This window comes from Hipposideros armiger, unplaced genomic scaffold (genome assembly GCF_001890085.2).
Source record: "Hipposideros armiger isolate ML-2016 unplaced genomic scaffold, ASM189008v1 scaffold_1229, whole genome shotgun sequence".
NCBI classification, from domain to species: domain Eukaryota; kingdom Metazoa; phylum Chordata; class Mammalia; order Chiroptera; family Hipposideridae; genus Hipposideros; species Hipposideros armiger.
The window spans coordinates 143,368-168,896 of record NW_017732579.1 but is presented as its reverse complement, the minus strand read 5'-3'; the positions used below and the strand labels follow the sequence as shown (position 1 = coordinate 168,896).

At 39.0% G+C, this 25,529-nt stretch overlaps 1 protein-coding gene across 2 annotated transcripts in view; it reads left to right on the top strand.

The window, feature by feature from the left end:
* The window catches only part of SLC71A2 (solute carrier family 71 member 2), a 115,899-nt gene that overhangs the window by 61,706 nt on the left and 28,664 nt on the right, over positions 1-25,529 (top strand). For both annotated transcript variants that reach the window (XM_019633043.1, XM_019633042.1), the window contains 2 exons: positions 15,470-15,597; positions 18,230-18,344. In XM_019633043.1, the coding sequence (XP_019488588.1) occupies positions 15,470-15,597; positions 18,230-18,344 (243 nt within the window). The remainder of the gene's footprint in view (positions 1-15,469; positions 15,598-18,229; positions 18,345-25,529) is intronic.

The window sequence follows — 25,529 nt, the reverse complement described above, 5'->3', positions numbered from 1 at the left end:
CAATCCTGAAAAAATGGCGCCCTCCTATATACTACTCGTGTGCAAGCTCCGCACCAGGAGAACAATGGGCGCTCAGTTCAGTCCTTCCCTGCAGGCTCCTGGGCCCCGCTCACACAGCTACTCTGTCCACTAGGGACTGGGTGAGTGCTCACTGGCGAGCGAGTTGGTTTGCCGTCTCCACTGGTTCTTCAGCCGCCCTCAGCCTCACCAAGTTGAGCAAAGACAGTTGTCACTAATTTCTACTGCTAGCTATCGTGGAACTCCTCTTCCCAGCAAAGTAACTTTGGGCTGGTGAGTTCGGTGTGGGCCCGAAGGTTCTCCCAACCAGAGAATCTTCGCCACCGCTGAGGTGTCCCTCACATGGTTCCGCCTCTCTCGTCTCCGCCCCTCATACCAGACTCTACGTGGCCTCCTCTTTAAGTCCTTCGTTTAGAGGTTCTGTTCATCTAGTGTTCAGGGGACTTTCAAGATTGAATGTTGTATAAATTATTTGTACTTTTGGTGTGATCCTGGGAGGCAGTTGGCACAGCATCTGTCTATTCCTCCATCTTACCGGAAGTCCCCACTTTAATTCTTAATATTTTGAATTACAGTGAACTAAATAAATACTAGTTTTACCTTTTTTTCATTTCACTAAACATTTATAACTGATAGTAACAGAGTTTCCAGTGTTCTAACAAAAATTTCTAAAGGTCATTGAACAAATCAGTATATCTCATTGATTAAAATCACTTGACATGATTTTAGCTATACCGTTACTACAGTCCTGCACTACTGTGCAAAGCAAGAACTGCCTGTTTTTGAAATGGTTATATACTATTCCATTGTATGAATATAACAAATGTATCCATTTCCCTATGTAAATTATTTCTAATTTCAAACTGTTGAAGATAATTATGCAATAAATCTTTGAGGGTTTTTTTTTGTTTGTTTTCTAAAGATGGAGTTGTAAAGGTATAGCTAGTGAGAGTTTGGGCATCTTTTAAAGGTCTTGCATATATAATACCACACTATCTCCTAAAGTAATTGTGCTATTTCACACTCCCGCCAGCAGTGTGTGTGTTCGTCTCACCATGCTCTCACACAAGTATTACTTCTCAGATGTTCGCCAGTCCGGTAGCTTGAAAATAATGTCTCATCGTTAATTTTATTAATCTTTTTTTGATTACAAGTAAGATTGGGTATTTTTATGTATATTTGCTGGCTACTTTTATGAAGTACTTTAAAGGTTTTTGTTTATTTTTTTAATAAGGATTGTTCAAGTCTTTATTTTGAAAGAGTGTACTTTATAATAATCGCCTCATATTTTAATGATTATTTAGTACCTGTTTGTCTTAACAATTATAAAGAAAAAAAACCTCAGACTTCATTCCATTTTTCAGATTCCCAGTCTTACCTTTCCACCACTTTTCTACAACAATTTTTATTTTTATGGAATTGAAACATGTGGCAGACATTGTTACATGAATATCAATAAGAAGTTGTATCAGTCAGGATTCTCCAGGAATTGGCTTACATGATTGTGGAGCTGGCAAGTCTGAAATACATAGGGCAGGCCTGCAGACTGGCTACAAACCTCAGATTTTACTCAAAACCATCATCTGATTGGACGAGGCTCCCATATTATTGAGGGTAATACCTTTAAAGCCAACTGTTGCAGATGTTAATCACACCCACACTAGCGTTTGATTAAATAACTAGGTACTGTAGCCCAACCAAGCTGATATATAAAACTAACCATCATAGAAGTTTGGCTCCACTTTGTAAGAAGTATTGAGATACTGTGGTTTGACTGACCACTGAGCAGGTGGAGTGATTGTGATCGTTTTCTTCGTTAAGTCCAGCCGGTCTGATTGCTTTGAAACTTCTTTCTTTAGTATGTTTTATATTTAATACAAAATTAGATATCTTAATCAATGTCCCAAACTAACTAAAACTAAGTGGGCTGGATATCCAGAGTTGATTTGTGACCAGTATAAAAAGGGCGTGCTAAAATAGGCAGTCTTAATCTTGTCTAGTTTTGACATCACAGTGAGGGCTTGGAAAAAGGGAAAAAGTAGAAGACCCAGTGAGCCAGCTCAGGACTTGGCCATAGGGGTTCACATGCAGATGTGGTGATTCATAGTCTATATTTGACCATCAAGTCTGACCAAGGAGATGGCCACATAGATCCTCTGCCAGGATGCTATTTCAGGGACATTTAATATGTCAAGAGTTTCTGTAGTCTGAGGAGTTGCTGCTGAACTGCCCATCCAGCTATTTAAATGAATTACATCATCAAGCAGTGTTTAGCATAGTAGCTGCTTAGCATAAGCATAAGCAGAAATGGTTGGTTGATGTTTTTAAGAATTATAAAGAAAAAGCAACCGAGATACCTTTAGTCTCCTCATAGTTACTCTTTGAGATTAGTAAGTACAAAAATGTTCCCTCTCTCTCTCCCTCTCTCTTTCCCTCCCTCCCTCCCCCCCTCTCCACACACACACACACACACACGGACAGAGAGAGAGAGAGAAGGAGAGAAAGGATAATTCTTGCTTTTCTTGCTTTCTTAATTTGGACAGAAACTTGAATGAAGACTATCCTTTTTATTATCTGTAAATAAAATTGTTAAATAACAACCTACTTGAAAGAGATTAGTTCTAAATTTTAAGTACAGCCTTCTCAGGTGCTAGCACTATCTCACACTAGAGCAGAATCCTGCCTCTGTTGCTTATGAGCCCAGGGCCATAGGGTAGTTAGTTACTCTACTTACCTACCTCAGAGGTTAAGACATTCATGTGAAAGCATAAACAATTGGCGTACATGAATGCTAGCTGTTATTATTACTTTAAAATTCATGTTGAGCTGTCTTGGAATCAATTTGAAGAGGTGGCCCTACTACTTCTAAGAATGAGGAAAAGTCTTTATATATTTATAAGATTTTTATTAAATATAGCTAGGATATAATATTAGTTTCACATATACACAATAGTTCAGTATTTATATATGTAAAGCAGTGATCACCATGATAAGTCCATTAACCATCTGACACTGTACTGCGCTATCACAATATTATTGACCATATCCCCATGCTGTGTATTACATCTCCATGATTTATTTGTTTTATACCTGGGAATTTGAACCTCTTATTCTCCTTCACCTTTCTCCCCCCTTTTTTTAATTTTTCAATTACAGTTTACATTCAATATTATTTAATTTCAGGTGTACAGCATAGTGGTTAGACATTATATAATTTAAGAAGCGATCCCCCTGACTAGTCTAGTACCCTCTTGGCTATATATATATATATATATATATATATATATATATATATATGTAGTTATTACCATATTATTGACTATGTTCCCTATGCTTTACTTTACATCCCCGTGACTATTTTGTAACTACCAATTTGTACTTCTTAATCCCTTCACCTTGCCCCCAACCCCCGCCCATCTATCACCCAACAAATCTAGTACCCATCTGACACCATACATAGTTATGACAATATTGACTATATTTCTTATGCTATACCTTACATCCCCATGCTACTTTGTAACAACCAATTTGAATTTCTTAATCCCTTCCTCCACTTTACCCATTCCCAATCTCCTTCCCGTCTGGCAACTATCAAAATGTTCTCTGTATCTATTAGTTTGTTTCTGTTCTGCTTGCATGTTTGTCTTGTTCTTTAAACTCCACATACAAGTGAAACCACATTGCTCCTGTCTTTCTCTGTCTGACATACTCCATTCACTACAATACCTTCCAGGTCTGTTCATACAGATGGCAAGAACCAATTCTCTTCCCTGGCCAATCAATATTCCATTGTATATATGTGCCACCTCCTCTTTATCCATTCATCCATTGACAGACACCCAGGCTGCATCCATATCCTGGCCATGGTAAACAATGCTACAGTGAACATATGGATGCACACATCCCCTTGAAGTAGCATTTGTTCGGATAAACACCAAGAAGTAGGATTAGCGGGTTCTTCTTTGTCTCTTGTTAGTCTTTGTTTTAAAGTGTATTTTGTCTGGTATAAGTATTGCTACTCCAGATTTTTTGTTTGTTTGTTTCCATGTTCATGAAATATCTTTTTTCATCCCTTTACTTTAGGTCTGTGTGTGTCTTTTGATCTGAAGTGAGTCTTAAAGGCAGCATATGTAAGGGTTTTGTTTTCTTATCTATTAAATAACCCTACTTTTGATTGGAGCATTTAATCCATTTACATTTAAAGTAATTATTGGTAGATATGTAGTTATTGCCATTTATTATTCATATATATATATATATATATATATCCCTCTAAGATTCCTTAATACTGGTTAGGTGGTGAGGAACTTCTTTTGCTTTTTCTTGTCTAGGAAGCTCTTTATCTGTCCTTTGATTTTAAATTATAGCCTTGCTGGGTAGAGTAATCTTAGTTGTAGGTCCTTGTTTTTCATCACTGAATATTTTGTGTCAGTCCTGGCCTTCAGAGTTTCTGTTGAGAAATCAGCTGACAGTCTAATGGGAGCTCCCTTGTAGGCAACTAACTGCTTTTCTCTTGCTGCTTTTAAGATCCTCTCTTTGACTTTAACCTTTGGCATTTTAATTATGATGTGTCTTAGTGCTGGCCTCTTTAGATTCATCTATTTGGGACTCTCTATGCTTCCTGGGCTTGTATGTCCTTCACCAGGTTAGGAAAGTTTTCAGTCATTATTTCTTCAAATAAGTTTTCAATTCCTTGCTCTCTCTCTTCTCCTTCGATGTGAATGTTTCCCTTATGATGTGAATGTTGGTATGTTTGATGTTGTCCCAGAAGCTCCTTAAAATTTCATTTTAAAAAAATTCTTTTTCTTTTTGCGGTTCTAATTAGGTGTTTTTTGCTACTTTGTCTTCTAAATCACTGATTCGACCCTCTGCTTCATCTAATCTGTTAATTCCTTCTAATGTGTTCTTATTTCGGTTATGGTATTCTTTATTTCTGACTGGTTCATTTTTATGTTTTCTACTTCAATTTTTATGTTTCCTGTCTCTTTGTTGAAGTTCTCCCTGAGATCATTGAGCATCCTTATAACCAGTGTTTGGAACTCTGTATCTGGTAGATTTCGTGTCTCCATTTTGTTTAGTTATTTTTGTGGAGCTTTGCTCTGTTGTTTTATTTGGGAAATGTTTCTTTGTGTCCTCATTTTGGCTGCCTCCCTGTGTTTGTTTCTGTGTAGGGCTGCTATGCTTCCCAGTCTTAGTAGAGTGACCTTATGTAGTAGGTGTCCTGTGGGACCCAGTGGTGCAGTCTTCCTGATCACTAGTGCTGGGTGCTTTAGGTGTGTCCCTTGTGTGGTTGTCTGTACCCTACTCTTGTAGTTGAGCCTTGGTTGCTATTTGCATGTCAATGGGAGGGAGTGACCCCAGGCTCATTGGTTGTGAGACTGGCTGTGACTACAGTGGAGGAGTTGTGGTACAGGGGCTGATCTGATGGAGCAGCATTCACTTTAATGGGGCTCTGGTGCCTTCCAGTCTGCCCTTTGGGTACGTCTTCCTTAGAGGTGGCTGGGTGATGATCCAGTTCAGTCTGACGCTGTCCGCTAGACCTGCTAGCCCCAGACCTCCTGGGAGGGGACCCACTGCAGGCCAAATTCAGCCACAGTCTGTGCCCTGCTTGGGGCCACCTGGCAAAAGCCACAAAGCTATCCAGAAAAGGCTACCACCAAATGTGCTTAGAAGTGCCTTGAGAGGCCAAGCTGTGAACCAAGGCCAGCTGTCACTACTGCCGGGCTTAGGGCTGCTCAGCCAGAGGTACAGGACATGCCGAAGCCATATGCTGCTTGTTTGGGTTCTGTGAATCTTTGAGAAATTTTAGAAAAGTCCTCAGCATGAGCCAAGGCAGGCCATTTATACGGGAAAGCCACCAGAAGCAGCTTGGGTGTGCTTGAAAGTTGGGTGGGATGTGGTCTCAGGGAATCACTAGGGCAGGGCAGACAAAAGGTGATAGCCAGTTTAATGGAGACTGAGACATAGCATCTGCCTGTGTCTGCATGCAGGGAGGGGGAACAACAAAACAATGGTTTCTGCCAGCTCCTTTATTCAGGAGAAAGCTGCCCCTACTACCCTTACCCTGGAGCCACACCACTCAGTTCCCCCCATATGTCTCTGGCGCCTTTTAAGCTGCTGTCCCAGAGCTGGACCTCAGAGAGAGTCCATCAGTGAGTAAGTCCATGCACGGGCCCTTTAAGAGGATCTCCTGGGACTCCAGCCACCCTCCATCTCACTCAGCCACAATCTCCACTGGTTTTCACAGCCAGAAGTTATGGAGACTTCTCTCCCTGGCACTGGAACCCTGGACTGGGGAGGGGCTAGGACCCATTGCTCCTCCTGGGGGGACCTCTGCAGCCGAGATATCCCTACCAATTTTTAAAGGTCACGCGGGTGTGGGACTAGCCCATTCCACATGTCTGCTCGTCCTACCAGATGGCTTCTTCTGTATGTCTGTAGTTGTAGGACTTCAGTTTAGCTAGGCTTCAGGTGATTCTCAATAATGGTTGTTCTGTGGTTTAGTTGTAATTGATATGATCCTAAGAGGAGGTGAACACAGCATTTACCTGCTCCAACATTTTGACTAGAAATCTGCCTGTTTATATTTTAATTAAATAAATTTAATTGCTCTTTTATCTGCTTTTGTTTCTTTCTTTCACTGAATCTTGTTTACTTCTCTCCCCACCTCAAAAGTAAAAATAAAAACACCCCAGCCTTCTTGCCTGTATTGTTCTTTCCTTTAAGTATCTGGTACTAGCTGTTCTTTCACCCTCCTCTTGCTTCACAAATCTGGTTTCCCAGACTTTAGTTAAATCACTTTGTGTTTCACGTTTCTCATTTGCCCTGTTGGACAGATTGATATGCACCCTGGAAAGGGGAAGTTCTGTATTGTGCAGGGTCTCAGTGGGTTCTAGGTCAGAAAGGTAGCCCCTGTTTTAATATTGTTTTTATGTGAAAAGATTTGTATTTTTCAATTATATAAATAAAAACTACAATTTCATTGTTGTGAGATTTTCTCTTTGATCTACTTTTAAGAAATGAGGAGATAAAAGTTATTAGTAAAATACTGTATGAAAAATCAAAATGAATGAATCTAATTTGGGGGTAACCCATGTCTGCATGTTGCAAGTTCCTTGTTGCTTATTAAGGAATGCTTAAAATGTGTCATATAAGACAGGGCAAAATCAATACAGTGCTTTTGTGGTCATTCAGGCATGGGGTAAGGGGGGAATTTGAGTTGCCCAACCATGCATTCCCAGCTGAGGTTGAAGGCAACCTTCTGTCTTCTTATTTCAGGTTTCATACTGTAAACATGTGTCCTTCTATTTAGTGCCACATTTTTTACATTGTTGTGCCTTTTGTTGCTGATTTCACTATTTAAGGTGGCCCCAAGTGTAGTGTTGAAGTACTATATAATACTTCTAAGTGTAAGAGGACTATGGTGTACCTTGTGGAGAAAATACTGTTAGATAAGCCTCATTTAGGCATGAGTCATAGTGCTGTTGGTTGAGAGTTGAATGTTAATCAATCAACCATATATATTAAGCAAGGTACCTTTACACACAAACACATAAACCAAGGTTATGTATTAATTGGTTGATGAAAATATGTGACCAGAGTTTTGTGTTTCTCCAGGTGCAGTGAATTTGCTAATTTGGTGTTTGTGGAAACCTTACAGAACATAACTACTGTGAATAATGAGAATTTACTATATTTCTGATGAAGTATAGGACTTTAATGTCAGTCTGGTTTTAATTTTTAAACATTTTGTTCTCATTTGTTAATTGTGCTCTGCATCTTTAGTATAGATGAAGTAATTGCTCAATCAATCAAAGTATAAATGTCCTTCTCAATCTACTACTCTAATAATATGACCTGATAGGATCTAGGGCCAGATTGGTTAGTAGTTTCTTCTGTAGCTCTGGGACAGAAGAAAGTGTTTGATTTTTAGGAAATACAAGTTTTCCAAAGAGTCAAGTATTTTATTAGATTGTATTTTAGCATCTTACTATAAAAATATGTTCTTCCAGAGGGGTATTTTCAGTATCTATTACTGTCACTAAGAATTTGATTTAAATATTGTTATTTAGTGAATGGATTAAATTACAATTTAAATTTCTAATCTAGAAGACAATATTTTTTTCTGAAAAAACTGCATTATTGTAAATATAATTTTAATGATTGGCCTCATATTCTTTGTTTAAAAATGGCATATATGCTCTCGCTCTCTCTCTCTCTCTCTCTCTCTCTTTCTCTCTCTTTCTCCCTCCCTCCCTTCCTTCATTCCTTCCTCCCTCTCTCCTTTTCTCTCTCTCTGTCTCTGCCATGTGAGGACACAGCAGGAAGGCAGTGGTCCACAAGCTAGGAAGAGAGCTCTTACCAGAAACAGACCATGTGGGCACCTTAAAAAAAAAAAGGCATACGTTTCATATTTTAAAGCATTGTATAAAATCTGATCAGAACTGTCCAAAACTTCTTCAGGGTTCTTTGTCTTTAAAAAATTTTTGTTGGGCCGGCTGAGTGGCTCAGTTGGTTAAGAGTTGGCTTAATAGTGCGGGCTCTGAGCAAGAGGGTCACCGGTTCGATTCCCACATGGGCCAGTGACGCTCCGCCCAAGCTGTGCTGTTGCTGAGCTGCCAACAGGTGGCAGGATGGCTCAGCTGGTGTAACAACAAGATTGCCTATTTGATGGTGGGCTACGCCCACCCTCAACTAAGACTAAACTTGGCACTTGAGCTGAGCTGCCACCTGGATGGCTCAGTGGATAGAGCATGCACTCTTAACAACAAGACTGCTGGTTCGACTCCCGCATGGAATGGTGGCTACGCCCACCCCCAACCACAAATAAGACTGAACACAGCATCTTGAGCTTAGAGGCCACAAGCTACCGATGGGCAGCCAGATGGCAACTGGCGCCCTCCACAATGAAGATTGAAGAACAGCAACTTGGCTTGTCCCCTTCCCCAATTCCCCAACATTGCTCCCCTCACCCAGTTCCCCAATAAAAATCTAAAAAAAAAAAAGTTTGTTATTGTTTATTTGGTGGTGGTTATTTCTACAGCCTTGTCCTCTTAAATTTCTTTAAATTTTTTTCTGGACCCATTCTATACTACCCAAGCACTCAGATATTTGATATTTTTAGAGAATTTTGAAGCAACATAAAATATTTTCCTTTCTAAATTTCATGAAACTGATAGTCACTGAATTTGAGCCATGCTTCTGTAGTCATTTAGCTCTTAAAGGAAATCATTTAATTCTTGATCTGTTATTCTTTTGACATAAGAACATACTGAATATCACAGAAATCCACTGTGGCTTGAAAATTACAAGTGTTAATATTTTATTTTAGAGGGGCCAAAAAGCTTTTCTCTTCAGCTTGCCTGCCTTCCATTGAGTCTCTCATTCCCTTTACTTCACTTTACATGCCTGCTGGCCAGCTCTGGCCTTACTGGTGGCTGGTAGGGATTGGAACCCTATTTCATTTCTTCCCAGTTATGTGTCCTTGGAGACTATTGTGAGTTGATTTTCTCTTAAAGATTCTATTCATTTCACCAAATGAAAGCCCTCATATACCAGGCCCTGTGAAAGGCCCCAGGGGTAACGAGATGAAAAGAAACCATTCCTCTAACCTTAATCTCAATTTCTAATAGAAAGGAGAAGATAGACAAATAACAAGTAATTGCAATAGAGTATTACAATTGCAATAGAAGTGATATATACCAGATGTGGGGAAGTTTGTCTTGTGCTCCCCGCAAAATGGTGTGTTTAATTCCGCTTGAGTAGTTAAGAGTACAGATAGAAGTGGTGGTGCTCCTTCTTGGAGTTGTGAAGAATGACTAGGGAGAAAGGGGAGGAGATCCAAGATAGCGGAGTAGATAAACACTGTTCTTGCCTCATCCCGTGAACACTTCAAAATTACAACTAAATTATAGAACACTCAACCTACAGAACCATTTGAAGTCTAGCTGAACATCAGTTTTATAACTAAGATAGAAGAAGCCACATCGAGACTGGTAGGAAGGGTGGAGACATGAAATGGGCTGGTCCCACACCCACATGTGGCGGTTGAAAATCAGGAGAGAGATCTCAGCCACACAGGTTCCCCATGAAGGTGTGAAGGACCCCAGCCCCCCACACCAAGCTCCCCAGCCTTGAGTACTGGTGCCAGAAAGAGGAGCCCCCACAACTTCTGGCTGTGGGGAAACCCAGGCAACCTCTTAAAGGAACAGCGCAGGCACTAACCCTGGGCTCTGGCAGAGGGACGGTGACTCTGGGAGCATTAGAGACATATGGGGAGAAACTGAATTATGTAATTTGGGGGTGAGGACTAGAGGGATAGTTCCCATTTTTTCTATGTAGGGCCCTCCTCCCATGCACTGTGCAGTGGGCACCATCTTTCCTGTGTTGAGCCCTCCCCCACAGGCCAAATCTGAATCTGATTGGCTTGGTGAGGTCCGCTGCTTGCCCCTGCTGACTCTCTGAGCAACTGAACCTTACAGGAGTCCAGCAGGTGGCAGCAGGCCTTGGAGTGTCCTGGCTTTTTGCAGAGCTACCGCAGTCCAGGTACTGGTGGGAGCCATGCTCTGTTTGCAGCGTGGCCTCTCCCGTGTGCCTCCAGGTACAGCACAGGCAGCAACCAACCATGGATTGTTTTGTAGCTCCTGCCAGGGAGTTCCCAGCCAGTCACAGGCTGACATGGGCCTGCACTGGAGCCCCACCCAAAAGGCCCCAGACCAACATACTTGGAGGTTGGCTTCAGATCACAGCAGAGCACCATCCAATTAGCCCCATAAGTGGCACACACAAAGTGCGGTCTCAACAAGAACCAGAGCCCATAGGAGCGAATCCCGCTTCACTGTGTAAGCCCCCCACACCACAACCCATAAGCTGTGGATGTGGCCAAACCCCACAGCCAGTCAGCCCTGAGGGTCAATACCACCCACTGATGTGCCAACAGCAATCAAGGCTCAACTATAACAGCAGGGCAAACACAACCCACACAAGGAACTCTCCTGGAGCACCCAGCTCATGTGACCAAGGAGACTGTGCTACTGGGCCCCATAAGACCCCTACTACTTAAGGCCACCTGGCAAGACTTGGAGACATAGCAGCCCTATCTAATACATGGAAACAAGCACAGAGAGGGAGCCAAAATGAGGAAGCAAAGAAATACATCCCAAATGAAAGAACAGGAGAAAACTAAAAAAAAAAACAACTAAATAAAACGGAGGCAAGCAACCTACCAGAGTTCAAAACAGTGGTGATTAGGATGCTCAAGGAATTTAGTGAGAACTTCAACAAAGAGATAACAAGCTTTAAAAAAGGACATAGAACCATAAAAAAGAACCAGTCAGAAGTGAAGAATATAATAACTGAAATGATGAATGCACTAGAAGGAATCACCAGCAGACTAGATGAAGCAGAGAATCAAATCAACAATTTGGAAGACAAGGTAGCAGAAAACACCCAGTCGGATCAGAAAAAAAAAATCCAAAAAAAACGAGGATAGTTTAAGAGGCCTCTGGGACAACATCAAGAATAAAAACATTCACATCATAAGGGTGCCAGAAGAAGAGAGAAAGCCAGGGATTGAGACTCTATTTGAAGAGATAACAAATGAAAACTTTCCTAACTTGATGAAGTAAATAGACATATAAGCCCAGGAAGCACAGAGTCCAAAACAAGATGAACCCAAAGGCCAACACCAAGACACATTATAATTAAAATTCCAAAGATTAAAGACAAAGAGAGACTACTAAAAGCAGCAAGAGAAAAGCAGTTAGTTACCTACTAGGGAGCTCCCATAAGACTGTCAGCTGATTTCTCAACAGAAACTTTGCAGGCCAAAGGGATTGACATGAAATATTCAAAGTGATGAAAAACAAGAACCTATAACCAAGGGTACTCCACCCAGCAAGGCTATCATTTAAAATCGAAGGACATATAAACAGCTTCCCAGACAAGAAAAAGCTAAAGGAGTTCACCACCACCAAACCAGTATTGTAAGGAATATTAGAGGGACTTCTTCAAGATGGAGAAACAAAGATCAAGAATATGAATAATGAAATGGCAATAACGACATATCTATCAGCAGTTGCTTTCAATTAAGTGGATGAAATCAAATCAAAACATAGGTGGCTGGGGCTGGCTGAGTGGCTCAGTTGGTTAAGAGCTTGCTCAAGTGTGTGAGCTCTGAACAACAGCGATTCGAGTCCCGGCCCAAGCTGAGCTGCCAACAGGTGCAGGATGGCTCAGCTCAAAAAAAAAAAACCAAACAAACAACAAAAACAACAACATAAGTGGCTGAATGGATAAGAAAACAAAACTATTACATATTCTGTCTACAAGAGACTCCATATTGGAAGATACACACAGACCAAAAGTAAAAGGATGAAAAAGTTATTTCATGAAAATGGAAACGAGATAAAAAAGGGTGGGTAGCAATACTTATACCAGACAAAATAGATTTCAAAACAATGGCTATAACAAGAGAGAAAGAAGGACCCAGTAATCCCACGTCTTGGTATTTATCCGAAGAAACCCAAAACGCTGCTTTGAGGGGCATGTGCATCCATATGTTCATTGCAGCATTGTTTATAATGGCCAAGATGTGGAGGCAACCTGGGTGTCATCGATGGATGAATGAATGAAGAGGAGGTGGTACATATATACAATGGAATATTGCTCAGCCATGGAAGGGAATGGGTTCTTGCCGTCTGTGGTGGCATGGATGGACCTGGAGGGTACTGTGCTGAGTGAAGTATGTCAGTCGGGTGTTGTGCTGAATGAAGTATGTCAGACAGCAACAAATAGATTGAATGTGATTTTGCTTATATATGAAATCTAAAGAACAAAATAAACAAACAAAACAGAAACAGACTCATAGCAACAGAGAACATTTTGATGGTGCCAGATGTGGGGAGGGTGTTGAGGAGGTGAGTGAAAAAAGTGAAGGGATTAAGAAGTACAATTTTGTAGTTACAGAATAGTCATGGGAATGTAAAGTAAAGCACAGGGAATATAGTCAATGCTATGGTAATAACTATGTATAATGCCAGGTGGGTACTAGACTAGTCAGGCGGATCACTTCTTAAACTATATAAATGTCTAACCATATGCTTTTCACCTGAAATTAATATAAAATATTGAATGTCAAGTGTAACTGAAAATTTTTAAAGGGGGGAAAGGTGAAGGGGAATAAGAAGTTCAAATTTCCAGGTATAAAACAAATAAGTCATGAGGATATAATGTACACATAGGGAATATAGTCAATAATATTGTGGTAGTGTGGCACGGTGTCAGATGGTTGCTGGACTTATCATGGTGATCACTTCTTTAGGTATATAAACATTGAATGACTATTGTATACACCTGAAACTAATATAATATTGTATTCTAACTATATTTTTAATAACACTCTTAAAAAAAAATAAAAAAGGATGACTAGTAGTTTACTGGGTCCAAGGGTGGAAAGTACATGCAGGCATTCAAGGGCCTATGCAAAAGCCCATTGGCACAAAGGAACACATGGTATCTTCAGAAAACTTAAGAAATACTGCATATAGTAAAGTATAGGATGTGTGTTAGGTGCCAGATTTTGGAGGGTTTTATTTATATTTAATGCTGAGGAATTTTTAAAACATATTATGAAAATTCCAAACACAGAAGTAGAGAATAATGAATACCCATGTACTCATCACCCAGTTTCATTATCAGCATTTTCCCACTCTTGTCTCCTGTATCCCAGTTTTCCCCTACCCATTTTTATCTGTAGTATTTAAAAGCAAAATTCAAACAATCATTATTTTACCCATAAGTACATGCTGAAAAATTGAAACTCGACGCAATGACCATAGCAGGGTTTTAAAGAGGGGGTCAAATTGCTCAGGTTTGCTCCTCATCAAGGTTACTATTTGGGAAATGTGGAGACATGATAGAGGGAAGTAGGACCAGTGTCAGGGCCAGTGAGGAGATGGTTTTATTTTAATCTAGGTGAGCAATGCTGAAGGGTGTCACAGCAGGGGATGGACAGAGAAAGGTTATTAAGAGAAAATGGTCTGGAAAATAGTCTTGGGGAGTGGAGGGATGGAGAAAAAAGCTTTGGAGGGCTTCTCAGTGGGATGTGTGGGGGTGTGGTCAGGTTTACAGTAGTGCTACCTTATCTGCAGCTTCTCTTCCCTCAGTTTCAGTTCTGTGGTCAAACAGTCTGAAAATATTAAATGAAATATTCCAGAAGGAAACAATTCATAAGTTTTAAATTGCATACCATTCGGAGTATCATGATGAAATCTCGTGCTGCCCCATCTGGCATGTGAATCATCCCTTTGTCAAGAATATCCACAATGTAAATACAGTACAATAAGATATTTTGACAAAAAGAGATTACATTTACATAGGTTTTATTATAGTATATTTTTGTAATTGTTCTACTTTATTATTAGTTATTCTTGTTAATCTCTTACTGTGCCTAATTTATGAATTAAACTTTATGTGCGTATAGGAAAAAACATAGTATATCCAAGGTTCAGTACTGTCTGTGGTTTCATACATCCACTGGGGTCCTGAAACGTATCCCCCCATCGATGAGGGAGATACTACTGTAAAGGGACCCGTGTGCATGTTAAATGTCCAAGTAAAGAAGTCTATTTGGCAGTAGGCACGGAGCTCAGAAAAGAGAGATTGGAAAGCTGTCAGTAATAAAGGTGGTGGTGGTTATGTGTGCAGACGGAGCCTGTGAAGTGAGGACTATGGCCCACAGGGTCTGAGGGTCAGGCGTGTGGCCACCTCAGAGGGCCCTGAGGTCGTACAGGAAATTGATGTGAGCGTGGCCAGCCAACAGAATGAATGGCAAATAGTGGGGAAGTATCAAATGTGAGTTTCTTTACTGATGCTGCCTGTGTGGTGTTCTGACCCTTGGCCTCAACTGTGTTGTCAATCTGCATTATCTCCTTCCCAAGTTCACCAGGCAGATAGAACTTTAACTTTTCTTATGGATGTTTGGTGTATGCATACTTGCCCTATCTATCCCTACTAGCTTACAGGAGCTTTGAGAGTAGAAGGTGTGTATTCATTTGGGCATCTACATTGCACCAGTTAATTCAGAGCTGTGCACATAATAGATACGCTGTACATATTTATTAAAATAAATTAAGTTTCTGGCTTCATCCCATATGCTTGGTGTATGTCCATTTTAAGGGCCAACTGTGCGTATATATATTTCATATCACCTCTCTTTTCCAGTTTCTCCCAGAAAACAAGCTCTTACCCCTTTCTTCCCTTTCTAACAGCACGTTTAGAAATTTTATTAGAATTTTTTTAAATGACAGTTTGTATTTAATGTTTCAAATTATTCTGTTTTGTAGCCAATACAATGAACTGGAACATTTAGAAATTCATTTAGAAAATAAGAATTACAAATAATTGGGGATCACACCATAAATCTGACCTTTGCTGCTTTTTTTTTCTCCAGGGCCTGCTCTCTTTTCTGAGTGCCCCGCTCATAGGCGCTCTGTCGGATGTGTGGGGGCGGAAGCCCTTTCTCCTCGGCACCGTCTTCTTTACCTGCTTCCCAATACCACTGATGAGAATCAACCCGTGGTAAGTGTCTCAGCTTCCATCGTCATGACTGTCTGCCTGGGGTCATGTATGGATAATCCATCTGCAGAGCACCAAACCATTTCTGTGTTTTCATTTGATCTCTTTGGTAATATTGAAAGCCAGATTGGGCAGTTGCCATTGTGCCCATTTTATAAATGGGGAAATGAAGAGATTATAGAATTAAGTCTAAGATAAGTTACTGAGGTGAAGAAATAGAAATAAAAGGTGTTGCCATGAGGTCATTTACAGGATTGGTCAGTTACTCACTGCTGTCCTTCAGTTTACTTTGCAAATATATTGTTTTTGTCAGCTCATTGGTCTAGGGCAGGGGTCAGCAAACTGCGGCTCACAAGCCACATGCAGCTCTTCAGGTACGTTCTGTCTCAAAAGTTTGCCAAACCTTGGAAGAGCCAATCCTGTCTCTCACAACAATTTAAAACTTATTCGAGAGCCATAGATATATTTTTACTTAATCAACATTATGTGAATAATATCCTTTAAAAGTTTTATAAATGAAACTATGATAGTTTTATTTTGATTTTCAATTTTATTTCAGAGCCTGCGGCTTGTGAGCCGCAGTTTGCTGACTCCTGGCGGCTCCTCCGTCTCAAAAGTTTGCCGACTCATGGTTTGTATCAATAGGCAGGAGTACTTTTATGTGTACTAGAGTAAGACCAATAATAGCCTGTTCTAAATCATATGAATTTTAATTTGAACTCACTTTTTTGTGATAAATAGGAAGAGACTATTTAGCATGTAATCAAGCTTATTTAGTTACCAAAGATGGGTTGGAATTCGTACCTGAGCTGTAACTTAGTTGTTTTGTGAGAGTCCAGAGGATGGTAGTTTGGCCAAAATTCTTGTTGCTGATCTTAGCAATGTGAAGAACACACCTTAGAATGGAAGGGTTTGTTTTCAGTGCAGTTAATACATGGGGCGGGGGAGTAGGGGAAGGGGAGCCTCATGAAAATATTCTCATTTGATTATCTGACTGGAATTTTATGTCAACATTTGTCACATTCTAAATTTGTTAGGTACCCATAATGGAGCATTTATTTTCTCTCAGATGATAAATTTTTATAAAATACTTCTTGGTATTGAGTTTTTCTGTCCAAGAACAAGTCATGCTTTTTCAATGAATTAGGCTTTTTTTGTCCTCTGAATACCTTAAAATTATTTTCTTTAGATTGCTAAATGATTTTCCGTCTTCCCTTCCACTTTTCATGCTGCTGCTTTTACTACTTGTATTGGATAATGAATAATGTTAAATAAAAATGATGATTGTGGACTTTTTTTTTTTAAGATTTTTTTTTTATTGGGGAATTGAGGGAGGGGAACAGTGCTGGGGAATTGGGGGAAGAGGAACAGACAAGTTGCTGTCCTTTTGTTCTTCAGTCTAGTTGTGGAGGACATCGCTTCACTGGCCCATGTTGGTATTAAGAACCGGGGCCCTGCTGCTCAGAGCTGGCATCCCAGGTCAGCTCTTAACAAACACACCACTCAGCCGGCCCGACTTTTCTTTATAAAGGAAATGTTGTAATGTTTTATTATTAAGTGTTAAGGTAGCTTTTAGGTTGAAAAATACTCATTCCTATTTTATCTAGAGATTTCTTTTTTTAAATCAATATTGAATATCAAATTTTATTAGATGCCTTTTGCATCAATAGCGAGCATTTGATTTTTCTCCTTAGATCTGTTACTAAAATGAATTACATTAATGGGTTTTCTGATACTGAAACATGGTTATGTCCTGGGATAAACCCTACTTTTTGTTCTGTGATGTTCTGTTTGCTAGTATTTTAACTAGATTTTTAAAAAATCATCTCTGCATATGATAGAAATTTTTGGTCTTAATTACATTAATATTTCTTGTTACGCTTTCTGCTTTTGTGTGGCTCTTGTAAAGTCATTTATTATATATGTCTTTGTTCTTTAACTTTATTGGGGAACAGTGTGTTTTTCCTAGGACCCATCAGCTCCAAGTCAAGATGTTGTACTTCATTCAGTCTTAGTTGTGGAGGGCGCAGATCAGCTCCAAGTCCAGTTGCCGTTTTCAATCTAGTTGTAGGGGGCACAGCCCGCCATCCCAGGCAGGAGCCGAACCGGCAACCTTGTTAAGAGCATGTACTGTAACCAACTGAGCCATGCAGCCGCCCACTGGCAGTTCAGCTCAAGTCATTGTCTTCAATCTAGTTGCAGTGGGCACAGCTCACTGGCCCATGTGGGAATTGAGCTGGCAACCTGTTGCTCAGAGCTCGTGCTCTAACCAACTGAGCCACTTGGCCACCCTAAATGTCTTTTTCTTAACCAAATCTAGGAAATGTATAAAGTTTTTAGTCCTCTTGTTTTGGCTTCCTTTAAAACTATAACTATGTTAATCCGCTTGCTCTCTCATTTTTTAAATTGCATATACTGACACCCTTTAAGCAATGACAAAATTAGTATGTTTCTACTTCTTTCTCTCCATCTTGATTATCATTTCACGAATTGTCCTTTATCCTTAAATGTACTTATACGTGCATATTTTTAAATTTACTTATCGGTTTATAATCTACATGATATCTTTGTCTCTGGTTGTATTAATGTACGTACACTACCTCTCTTGTGGGTAATTAAAATAATCTTTTTATAGGTGGTATTTTGCAATGATTTCCGTGTCTGGAGTCTTCTCAGTCACATTCTCTGTGATATTTGCATATGTCGCTGATGTCACTCAGGAGCACGAGCGAAGTACTGCTTATGGATGGGTAAGATAATAGACTTTGTTATTTTGTTTTTTAACCAGAGAAATAATTAACATTCTATTAAAAATTCACTGAAAAGTGAGATTTAAAATAAACGATAAATATTGACTTAGATAAAAGAAACTGAAGCAATTGAAATAAAAAAGAAGACTTACAAAAAGTTAAAAATAGCAAGATAGAAATTTCTAGTAATTTATTCTCTGGTTTTAGGGTTGGAAGATTAACAGGAATGTCTGAGTTGTTACTTGCAAAGTTTTTAAAAAGTTGATTTGATTTGTTTCTTGTTAGCTGATCTTTTGACAAATCCTAAACAGTAAACTGGTGCTACAATTAGAAGTCTCTGTGCACCTAATTCGAATTGCAGATGTGTTTGACTGTCAGCCATGTTAATCCATTGTTATTAAATCGCTGGTTGTGTGTCTCAGTGACTTATTTGGACGTGGTATTGCAGAAAAGGGACTTCACTCATTCATTCAGCAAAAATTATTGAATGCATTCAAAAAGTTATAGGAGACCTTTTTTTTTTTGATAATTGAGTGTTAAGAGACTCATTTGTAGTTTTTCTAGGCGTGATAATGGCATTGTGGCCATGTAGGAGAAAATAGCAGGCTGAAGTCTTTTAGGTCAGAGTGTCACATCTTGAGAGCTACTCAACTGGTTCACGGGGAAAGGGCGTGTGGGCATGTGTTCATTGTGTGAACCTGTTGGGGCATGTTGGTGTTGTTGGAGAGGATAATTTTCCCTTCACATCTTCTAGGTTCTTTGGCTGGCCTAATAATTAAATTGTCATAAGACAGATGAACGAGAAAAACAAATTTAATTTTATACATATGGGAGCCCCACAAAGATATGAGTGACTCAAAGGCAGTCAGGCAACTGAAGCTTATATGCCATCCTGAGCTAAGGAGAAAGGGGGTAGGGTTCTGGGGCTTCAAATGGGACAAAGACAATTCATAGAAAGTTTAAAAGAGCAAATGTTTGGTAATCAAATGTTCGCTCTGCCATGCAGATAAGTTTTTCTGATATAAAAGTTGTCTTTGGTAATAGCTCTCTTTCGGGCGTAGGCTCCCTATCTAAAAAATTTTAGGCTGTTAAGGGAGAAGTATAAAGTTTTTCCTGAGTCTTCTGGGTTTTAATTGCCTTCAGCTCAAAACAATCCACATGCAGAAATGGCTCAGTTTTGGATATTATATGCTGCCTCCCGGAGGGGGATTGAATGCCAGAAACCCAGATTACTTCTCTCCTTTCCCAAGTCTTACTTTTTCTTTTAAATCCCAGTTATTGAAAGATAGTATGTAGTCATTGCCTGTTGACTGATTGAATGAATAATTGCACAAATCAATGATGGACATATGTATATCATTACTGCTGTCCCACAGAATACAACAGCAATTTTTACTTTGTTGACTTGAGACATCAGTAGTATAAATTTCCTCTTCGACCTCACTTACCCTCTAGCTACTACCTGCTCTCTCCTCTTTTGCTTCTTTCCTCCTCCCCTGAATATCTCATGCCATGTCCTAAAACAGGCATCTCTAGAGTGCTGTGGAAGAGGACAGAGGGAGAAGCTGATAGGAAGGCCTCAAAGAAGGCCGGGTATTCACGGTGGACTCTTAACAGTCAACAGAGAGTTGAGAGGTGCCAAAAGCCTCGTTTATCACTTGTGCAACTTTACATTGCAGGAAATACCCATTGGGATACTCATTTCTCTCTAATTTTACTAGATTTTTGTTCCTTGCTTTTAGCAGAAAAACCATTCACAGCGCTGTTGTGCTGAGCAGTAGGGCTTTAAGGAAAGATTTCAGAGAGAGAGTTCTGGAACCAAAGTGACCATGACATAGCTCCCCTCACGAGCTCAGTTCTTCATCTGTAAAATGGCAGTTATAATAATGCCTGCTCATAAGGGTATTGAGAGAAGTCAGTGAGAGAAACTCCTGGCACAAATATCAGACTACCTGGACTTGGTCATGGGACTCAGGGTCTTGGATGAGATTACCATTTAAATTGGTGAATTTGGGATGAAGCAGGTTGCAGACTGTGATCCATAATGTGGAATGTTCTCATTCAATCAGTTGAAAGTCTGAATAGAACAAAAAGCAGGAAGGAAGCTGGTATTTGTTAAACATTACTATATTCCATGAACTAACTTTGCCAGTTAGATCTCAGGAACTCACTTATTCATCCCACAAATACTTACTGAGCATCAACTGTTTGAGAGTAATACTCACATATGGGATCAAATAGAACAGTTAGAAAACCACTGCTGCGCCCTACCTCCTTCTAATATTTGAAATTTGGTAATTAACCTTTCTACTTTTATTTCCCTATTCCACATGATTAAATTGGCTCCCAGAATATTCACTATCAAATGGTTTAATATTAAGCAGAGATTTCTCCATTAAATTCCTATTTTTCTTACTATTGAGAAGATACACACACACACACACACACGCATACATATATTTGAAGAAAACAACATGATCTCCCAGGTGCCTCAATGCACGTACACTTAGGGAATGGAGGGAGGAAGATTAGGGTAAGTGTGCAGTAGTAGAGGGAGCGATGACAGGAGGGAATCCTGAGCACTGAAGAGCCTAACTGAGTTGGGCTGTGTTAGGAGTAGGGATGGGCCTGCCCCTCTGTCTGAGAGCACCTGCCCTGCTGTGCCATCTAAGTCGATTATGAGGCCTTGGGCACTTCAGATATATAGACTTGTAAATAATAATTCTCATCTCTTCTCTGTTTTGCAAGACTTAAAAGTCTCATCTAGAGTTCAGTCTTTGCTAATTTCCAGTTTTCTTCATGGCAGTTGACAAATATTTAAATCATGGAAATACCAGCAAATAATCAGAGCACTTCCTCAGAGCAGTGTTGCAGTGTGCATACATGGATGGGAAAGATGAATTTAACAGTTTACAATGGTTTGGAGAGCATCATTTAATAATGAGCATTAAACTCATAATATTTCTTTCTGCTTCTTTGCATCTGAAGTAGCTACTGTATCCCCTTCAGATTACAGAGGTGGGAGCGTCTAAAAGGCAGTCATTTTCTATTCAGTACTCATGTATCAAATGTATTCTTACATATTTAATCATTATTCTATAGATAATAATTTAATTCCATTGTTCCTAAAGACCAAATCTTAAGTTACTGACCAATCTTTATTTTAGAATATGTCTAGTTGGCTGGAACACAGTTATAATAGCAGAATTAGAAGTGTGTTTTGGGCAAATAATGAAATAAATGATTGTTTTCTTTTGTGTACTCCATGATCTTTAGATTCTTTACACCTGGGATTCTGTGGAATTATAAAAAACAGTTTCAGCTGAAATTTAGCAGCTGTAAGTCTGACTGTACATTTTAGTGGGAAAGATTAATTTGAAAAGTTGGAAAATAGCACCTACTTCTTGTTCACCTATTTGAACTAAAGATAGTTATTTAACTTTTTTATTGCTGTTTATTTGTGCATTGTGTAATAGCGTATGTTCTCAATTTACATAAAAAAATGTAGAAAGGATTAAGATAATGGGAAACTTAGGAATAAATGAATGACCCATTTTATGCAGATATTTTGTGCATCTGAGGACACTGCAGTAATGTTCCCTTAGCTATTTGAGTGTCATTGCAATTTATAATGTTATTATAATGTTATGTGATTGCCTGGATCTTTTGAATAATGTGGAAAAACCTGAAAGACAGGAGCTCTGTATTCTTATTCATCTGCTACATAGTAGGTACTAAATAAATACTGAACTATGAAATTTCTGTTCCCAAAATTGGAATTCTCTACACCTTTTTTTCCCCTAGTGATTTTATTTGACTTTTGGTTTTTATACTATTTAGTATAATGCCAATTTCAGATACATTGTATTTTTAATTCCAGTTGGAGAGTAAGGAGGAAGAACATTGCCAACCAGGAGTCATATTTTAATCATAGATAATGATTTCCGTGGTTTCTATTAAAATCCATTTAGAGGTTTAGGTAACCAACTTATAAATATGCTTTTGGCACTCAGTTTGGTTATAATTTGCATGCTGCCGTTTAAGCTTCTGAACATTCAGATTACATTCCAAAATAAAGGGAGCATTCTACATACTTACGGGGAAACAGTATGAAGAGGCTCCATATCAATTCAAGTTGCAAGTCTAATCAGTTGACTCTGTGGCTTCTGGTATTAGCTAGAGGTTGGGGGTGACAACATGAAAGAAATCCACAGCCCAGTAATCTGTTTAAAAAGCTTTGACTTCTCACCTAAAAAATCTATTTGTGTGAGTGTGTGTGTGTGTGTGTGTGTGTATGTGTGTGTGTGTGTATGTGTGTGTGTGTGTGTGATTGTTGTAAAAAAAAGAATATAAGGGATTTTCCTCCCTCTCAGTGCTAATGAGATGGTCACCAAATAATAAAATTGTGAAACAGTGCATATTTTAAAAATAATTTTTTATTTTTAAAATTATAGTTGACATACAGTGTTATTTTAGTTTTAGGTGTACAGCATACTGATTAGACATTTATATAACTTACAAAGTGATCACCCCAATAAATCTCGTGGCCCATCTGACACCATACATAGTTATTTTTTAAAAAGGAGTTACAGTATTACTGACTATATTCCCTAGGCTGTACTTTATATGGCATGACTGTTTCTATAACTGGCAATTTGTACATCTTAATCTCTTCCCTTTTTTCATCCATTTCCCCAACCCCACTCCCATCTAGCAACCATCAAAACGTTCTCTGTATCTATGAGCTTGTTTCTGTTTCATTCATTGATTTCGTTTTTAGATTCCACATGTGAGTGAAATCATATGATATTTGTCTTTCTCTGATTCAATTCACTTAGCATAATACCCATTAGGTCCATCCATGTTGTTGCAAATGGTAAGATTTCATTCTTCTTTATGGCTAAATAATATTTCATATTATATATGTACCACATCTTTATCCATTTGTCTGTCAGTGGACACTTAAGTTGATTCCATTTCTTGGCTATTGTAAATAATGGTGCAATGCACATAGGGGTGTATATGTCTTTTCAAATTAATGTTTTGGGTTTCTTCGGATAAATACCCAGAAGTGGAATTGTTGGGTCTTATGGTAGCTCTATTTTTAATTTTTGTTTTTTAAACAAGTTATAAATTTCTTATTTATTGAAAAGCACTGCTACTCAACTCCTGACTGAATTTAATATATTTACATATTCAGGAAGAGTATAATACTGAAAAAAGTGACTGCTTTCATTTTTTCAGGAATAGCCTCCCATCTTTGAAAACATTTTTTTTTATTGTTAGTTTCAGGTGTACAGAACATTGCAATAGTTATCCTTTTCACCCATTGCACAGAAACAATCCCCCTCCCCCACCCCCGATATCATGCTTATCTATTACAATTCCATTGACTCCATTCCCACTCTCTACTCCACGTCTTGTGACCATATGTATATATAATTATAGTTGACATACATTATTATTAAACATCAGCTTCAGAAATACAGTGCGATGGTCAGGCCTCTACACCGACTATGAAGTGGTCTCCCTAACAAGATATGAGTCCATCTGGCCCCCTAAAAGATATTTACAACATTATTGATTATATTCCCCAGACTGTCTTTTCTATCACTGAGGCCATATTGTAGTTACCAATTTGTATTGTCTCATCCCTTCCACTCTCCTTCATCCCCACACCCTCCCAACTAGTCACCCTCAGTTTTTCCTCTGTGTCTCTGAGACTATTTCTGTTTACAATTCTCATTTATTCAGTTTTTTAGAATCCACGTATAAGTGAGATCATATGGTATTTGTCTTTCTCTGACTTATTTCACTTAGCATAATGTTCTCTAGTTCCATCCATATTGTTGCAAATGGTACTATTTCCTTCTTCTTTATAGCTGAGTAATACTCCATTGTATAAATGTACCATAGTTTCTCAAACCAGTTGTCTACCTCTGGGCATTTCTGTTGTTTCCAAGTCTTAGCTATTGTGAATAGTGCCTCAATGAACATAGGGGTGCCTGTATTTTTTCAGATTAATGTCTTGGGTTTTTTTGGATAAATACCTAAGAGTGGAATTGCTGGGTCATAAGGTAGTTCCATTCCAATTTTTTGAGATACCGCCATACTGATTTCCATAGTGGCTGCACCAGTCTGCAGTCCCACCAACAGTGTACCAGGGTTCCCTTTTCCCCACAACCTCGCCAGCATTTGTTGTTTGTTGATTTATTGATGATAGCCATTCTGTCCGGGGTGAGGTGGTATCTCATTGTGATTTTTATTTGCATTTCCCTAATGATTAGTGAGGTTAAACATTTTTTCATATGCCTGTTGGCCATCTGTATGTCCTCTTTTAGAGAAATGTCTCTTCATATCCTCTGCCCATTTTTTAATTGGGTTGTTTGTTTTTTTGGTGTTGGGTTGCTTGAGCGTTTTATATATTTTGGATATTAACCCCGTATCAGATATCTCGTTGACAAATATCTTCTCCCATTCAGTAGGCTTCCATTTTGTTTTATTGATTGTTTCTTTTGTTGTGAAAAAACTTTTAAGTGTGATGTAGTCCCATATGTTCATTTTTTCTTTTACTTCCCTAGCCCACGGGGATGTATCAGTAAAAGTATTGCTCAGGGTAATGTCTGCAAATTTAGATCCTATATTTTTTTCTAGGAGTTTTATGGTCTCAGGTCTTATATTTAAGTCTTTAATCCATTTTGAATTTGTTCTTGTATATGGCATAAGGAGGTGGTCCAGTTTCATTTTTTTACATGTGTCAGTCCAATTTTCCCAGCACCATTTATTAAATAGACTATCTTTACCCCAATGTAAATTCTTGCTTCCATTGTCATAGACTAACTGCCCGTATATGCCTGGATTTAATACTGGGCTCTCTATTCTGTTCCATTGATCTATGTGCCTGTTTTTATGCCAGTGCCATACAGTTTTGATTACTGTAGCCTTGTAGTACGTTCTAATGTCTGGACGCGTGGTCCCCCCAACTTTCTTCTTATTTCTCAGGATTGCCGTGGCTATTAGGGGTCTTTTTTGGTTCCATATATATATAAATTTTAGGATTATATTTTCTATTTCTGTGAAAAATGCCCTAGGTAGTTTGATAGGAATTGCATTGAATCTATATATTGCTTTAGGCAATATGGACATTTTAACTATATCAGTTCTTCTTATCCATGAGCATGGGAG